This window comes from Miniopterus natalensis, chromosome 11, assembly GCF_054644295.1.
Source record: "Miniopterus natalensis isolate mMinNat1 chromosome 11, mMinNat1.hap1, whole genome shotgun sequence".
Taxonomy (NCBI): Eukaryota; Metazoa; Chordata; class Mammalia; order Chiroptera; family Miniopteridae; genus Miniopterus; species Miniopterus natalensis.
Genome location: NC_142091.1, coordinates 42,163,935 through 42,169,466, shown reverse-complemented (window position 1 = coordinate 42,169,466; position 5,532 = coordinate 42,163,935). Strand labels below are relative to the sequence as shown.

At 57.7% G+C, this 5,532-nt stretch overlaps 1 protein-coding gene across 1 annotated transcript; it reads left to right on the top strand.

Annotated features, from left to right (window-relative positions):
- The first annotated feature begins 3,366 nt into the window (after positions 1-3,366).
- Positions 3,367-4,812, top strand: CAVIN3 (caveolae associated protein 3). The gene is made up of 2 exons (XM_087822237.1): positions 3,367-3,750; positions 4,255-4,812. Exons 1-2 carry the CDS (start codon positions 3,367-3,369, stop codon positions 4,675-4,677), a joined length of 807 nt encoding a protein of 268 aa, XP_087678363.1. The 3' UTR covers positions 4,678-4,812.
- Positions 4,813-5,532: the final 720 nt, after the last annotated feature.

The window sequence follows — 5,532 nt, the reverse complement described above, 5'->3', positions numbered from 1 at the left end:
CTCTGATGGGGGCTCCTCAGTGCTTTGTCCAAGAAAGCAAGTTCAAATTCAGGCAAGGCCTCCCCCCACCCCCCATCAGGGGCCACTGAATTCCTCAGATTACAGAAAGAGGTTCAATAGAGTCTATTCAGTAACCGCTTCTAGGCTTTTTGCCTTTGGAATGTTGCAGGCCATTTTTTTCAGGAGGAACCCAGCTCCCACATCCTGACAATTGGCTCCAGCAGCAATTAGATTCTCCAGAATTCTGGGCTCCTGCCAACCTCGGTCTCATCTCAGGTGCATGGTGCTCTGACGTGCCTGGTGCGCCTTGGCCATCTACGGCATGTTGATTGATTTACTTAGTTGGTAAAATTGGCGTGTGTTTTTTTTCCTGCCCCTCACTTCCTGTTGCCCCAAACTTACAGCTCTTTTCATTGCCCGCAGCACAGAGCTCCCTCATTGTGTGGAATGGCCATACCCTTTCCGTAGACAGGATGTCGATGACAAAGGGTGGAAGGCAGTGCCTGTCCACTGAGGCACATTCCCTGTTAAAAGGTAGTGCTGCTGTGTTGCAAGTTGTTACTTTTGAGTCAAAGGTTAAGTCCCTGGAGGGTGTCCCAGTTTGTCTGGCAGCTGAAATTGAGGTTCAGAGTCAGGGATGTTTCTTGTACAATTAACTCACATGCTTTTTTTCCCCGTTTAATGGTCTAAGACTGTTAGGTTGTATTGCTATGTGTGACTGGCCGTTCCATTTTACAAAACAACCCAGGAATCTCTGGTGACTTTCTCCACTCGCACCTGGTAGTAAGTCAGAAATTGTCTTCCAAAGGCGGTATGCCTTTCAGCTGCAGGGAGCATTGCCTTTGTCCAACATCCTAAATACTTCTATATTTTTTCTTCTAGGATCTGCAGTCTCATGCCTTCTCCCCGGTCTTGGTGGGAGAGGCAAAAAAAAAAAAAAAAAAAAATCACAGACACCTCAGATCTCATCTTTCTTTCTGATTTATGGGGCCCAAGGGGAAGAGCTGACTAGACTGTGGCTTGTCACTTGGCCAGGGCCAATCACGGAGTCTCCCCTGAGCCCGTTCAAAGTAGATGGCCTTTAGGATAATCCAAGATATGGAGTGTCCAAGAACTCCAAGGGGGAGTGTGTGCTGACTCTGAAACCCAAACAGCCCCATGAGCGGCTGTGGGAGCCACTGCCTGTTTCACTAGCTACCACAGGTACTCTAGGAAGGCCCGTGTGCTGGATCCCTCGGGGCTGGTCCCCAGGCCTGCGGGCACATGCTCACCCCCCCTTCCCCGCCCCCAGGTAGGATGTTAACTGCAGTGTCTTGGCTTCTTTTGTTTCAGGGGATCTTGGCAGCATCTTTAGGGGCAACTGATCATTGAGAGAAAAACAAAAACAAGGATGCACTGTGGCACCGCCTAAGGCACTGGAACCTGATATGATCTGTCCTCGCTTTTCCTTTTCCCTCCTTTCACTTCAAGTCAAGGGAGCAGCCAGCTGTTCTTGATACAGGCAGAGACAGAGGCAGGTATATTAGAGGCAGGCTCAGCCCTGCAAAAAGGGCAGTGGGTTTTAAAATAAATAAATAAAGCCGATCTTTCCTAATGCATTCTGGAAAGGGGATGGGTCAGAGTATAAAAGGAACCCTTCGCAAACAATTTTTTTTCTGGAATGTCCGTGTAACCCAGTGGAAGGCAAGTGGAAAAATTCTGGGGGGTTTATGAGAAATAAATGTCTTAAATTTTAAGATAGTCCCTTCTTTTCTCTTGATCTTGTGCAGAGATATGAGGCCTGGAACTGCTGTAGTCACCTTGCTCCCAACCTGGGAATAAAGATGACTCTTGTAGGGGGACAGAGTGTAGAGAACCAGATTTAGAGCCTTGACTGACCCACATTCAATCATCACCCTTGAATAGTCTTTTTCAATTATGTTTGGATTGGATTTCCTGTTTCTAAGAACTGTTTGAATTGGGTTTTCTGTTCCCTCAGTTTGAAAGCATTTTAACTGGCACATCCTGGCGGGTATCTCTGGGCAAATACAGACCCACTGGAAGAGACTGCGATTCCTTTCTGGCTCCGGAGGGAGTCCATTTCTCTTGTGTTAAGCAGAGGGGTCAGGCTCCATGACCTTGTATCTGTAGGAGTAGGTCATCAACTTGACATCACCAGATTTCTGGCAATAGCTGCCCATCTTCTGACTTTTGTGTGAGTCAGATCTCCGGGCCTTGGAGACCCACTTAACTATCCTGAGTGACACTATTTCTTTTGCAGCTGGTATCAAGTGGCCCTCACAGACTCGGTGAGCAGAGAGATCATTGGTATCAATGGATTGCTTGGACTTCTGAGACTACCCTTGGTTTACCAAGTATTGCTAAAGACGTTACAAATTCGTGGCCCACGTTATTTAACTGGATCCTCTCTGCTCACTCTCTTCACCTCTACAGCGGCAATTTCAAATTTTGTTCACTTGCGGCAAATATTTGAACTTATTTCCAGAAAAAAATTTAAAAACATCAGGCAGCAGCCGGGCAACCTACCTCCATGAAAACAAAGTCACACTGGCACCTACTGTAATCCTCATAGGGATTTCCAAGGAAGGGGCGTCCTGCCTGCCCTCCAAGCTTGGGGTGCAGGAGCGAGGCGCCCTGGGGTTTACCCGGGAAGCCCCATGAAAGGGAGGCAGGAGAAATAGAAGCCAAACAGGGTAGTGCCGCTAGAACCAGAGAGGCAGGAAATGGGGTCTGCAGCTAAACCCTGGCATGACTTTTCGGAACATACCAGAGGACGCCCCGCCCGCGGTTCCCATTGCGCAGCCTGCCCGGCCGCGAAGCGCAGCCTCGGGCCCAGCCTCAGGTGTGCAGGCGAGCAGGCGAGAGCCTCCGGGTCTGCAGCACCAGCCGCGGCGCAAACACGACCCTCGGAGGCCCGGAAGGCGGCGGCGCTGCCGCTGCGGAGGCCCCTCCGGCTGTCCCTTTGCTGCGCTAACATCGATACCGTAGTTTCTTTGCCCACTCGATGCGGACAACAATATTTTCCATGGCTCGCCCTTTCTGGGGGAGAGTGTGTTCCAGGGAGAGGCACGCCAGGGAACTGGGGCCAAGGAGCAGAAGTCAGGCTCAGAGTGAGAGAGTTTGTGGGATGGTTGGGGCTGACCCTGGGCCGCCTGCTTCCCCCGCGGGTCCCCGGGGCGGGGCGGCAGAAGGGGGAACGCTTGCTACGGACCCCGCCGCCGACATCCCGCCCCTCGCCCTCCCTCCCGCGGCCCGAGGAGGCCAACTCCGCCTGCCTGAGTCACGGCTGGAGCCGGGGAGGAGCCGGGGAAGGCGGCCCCAGCCCAGAGCTGCGCCGGCGGTCGCGGGGAGAGCAGGCCGGAGATCATGGGGGAGAGCGCGCTGGATCCCGGGCCTGCGCCCAGAGCGCCGGCCGAGGGCCCCGTGCACGCCGTGACGGTGGTGACCCTGCTGGAGAAGCTGGCCGCCATGCTGGAGACGCTGCGGGAGCGCCAGGGGGGCCTGGCGCAGAGGCAGGGCGGCCTGGCGGGCTCCGTGAGCCGCATCCAGAGCGGCCTGGGCGCGCTGAGCCGCAGCCACGAAGGCACGAGCAGCGCGCTGGAGCAGCTGCTGGCCAAGGCGGAGCGCGTGGGGGCGCACGCGGACGCGGCCCAGGAGCGCGCCGTGCGCCGCGCCGCCCAGGTGCAGCGGCTGGAGGCCAACCACGGGCTGCTGGTGGCGCGCGGGAAGCTCCACGTCCTACTGTTCAAGGTCAGTGACCTCGGGCGTCCCCCAATCCCCGGCCTTTTCCCGCCTCCAGGCCACCATCTGGGGGCTGCCCCCCTTACCCGCCCACCACACCCACATTCCTTACCCTGCCCAGCGGAACAGACTTTCGGAGCCGCACCGCGCCCTGCGCCCCGCCCGTCCCCCCCTCCCACGCCTGAGCCCGACCTGGCCAATCCACACGCGGCCGGCTCTTAGCCCGGGACACGTCCACGGAATTTCCTGCGAGTCTCAGCCTGTCCCTGAAAGAAAATAACGGCGGTGGAAGCGCATCCCGCGACAGGGCACCGCCCTTCCCCAGTTCTGGTCCTTGCGGCCACCATTCTGGTCTCAGGCCCCTAAGCGGGTCGCACCCATTTAACAAACTTCTGCAGTTCGCCCCGCCCCCGCTTTCGCCCTCCCGCGGGTTCTTCAGCCTCGGGTGGGGCGGGTCCCCCTGCTGTGACTGAGGAGTGAGGCTCAGGGTCAGCGCTTGTCCCCCACACGCAGGAGGAGGCTGACATCCCAGCCAGAGCCTTCCAGCGGGCGCCGCAGCCCCTGGGCCCGGGGGACCAGCCGGAGCCCGGCGCGGAGCCGCTGGAGGCGGACGGTGGGGAGAGCTCCGACGACGAGCCGGTGGAGTCCAGGGCGCGGCGGCTGCGGCGCACGGGCTTGGAGAAGGTGCAGAGCCTGCGAAGGGCCCTTTCGGGCCGGAAAGGCCCCGCAGCGCCCACTCCGGTCAAGCCACCTCGCCTCGGGCCAGGCCGGAGCGCTAATGGCCAAGCGGAGGAAACCGGGCCCGCGCCGGAGCCGGAGCCGGAGCCCGCGCCGGAGCCGCAGCCGCAGCCGCAGCCGCAGCGGGACGCCGAGGGAGAGCCGGGGAGGCCCGGCGCCGCCGACCTGGCCGTGCTCCAGATAGAGAGCGCGGCCTGACGGCTGCCGCCGCCCGCCTCCCGCGTGCCTGTGCCTAGTCCCAAAATAAGCCCCGCTCTCCGAGTGCAGCATTCGCGCCCAAATAAGGAGCGGTGCTGCGCAGCCCGGCCCTCCCTCCGGGCTCCCCTGGCCCGGCGCCCCGGGCGCGGGGGCGCCCTCGCTCCTGCCGGCGCTCCCGTCGGCGGCCGTCCTGCTCCCCAACCCGGCTCCGCGCGAAGGGGAAGGGCGCCGGCGGTGCCAGACTGAGGGGGAACCAGGGGTGTGGCTTCAGTTGCCCACAGACCGTTGTGTGAGCTCTCCAGCTTCCACCGAACCCCGGGCTCTCCTCCGGTGGCACAAAGAAATAGCCTGCCGGCCGCTTGCTCCTTAAGTGCTTTCTTCAAGGGGACACATCCAGAGAAGTCCCTGGCTGTAGGTGCTCAATAAACGTCACCTCGTGGTTTTCCTCTTGGTCTCTTCTTCCGCCACCTCCTGAGAGTTGGGTGTCCCGGGATCGTGCCTCAGCCCTCTTCTCATTCTGGGGACTCCCCAGGTAACATTCGCTTCTACCAGCCACATACATCCCTCTGCCTTGAGCTGAGAAGCACTGCAAATTCAATGTGTTTAATCTGTCTTCTACCTTTAATTAAGCTCATTTTCAATTCTACACTATTTATTGAGCACTTAATATATATTATTCAAAATTGCTCCTGCTCTTGTGTTTTCTTTACCGGTGAGTGGTGCCACCTCCCACACAGAAACCTGGCAGACTCTTCCTCTCACACTCCCCTAGCACATGGAAACAGTTATCCTGTTGCTTTGACCTCTGCGACCTGTCCACTTTTCTTTTTCTTTTTTAAAAATACATTTTATTGA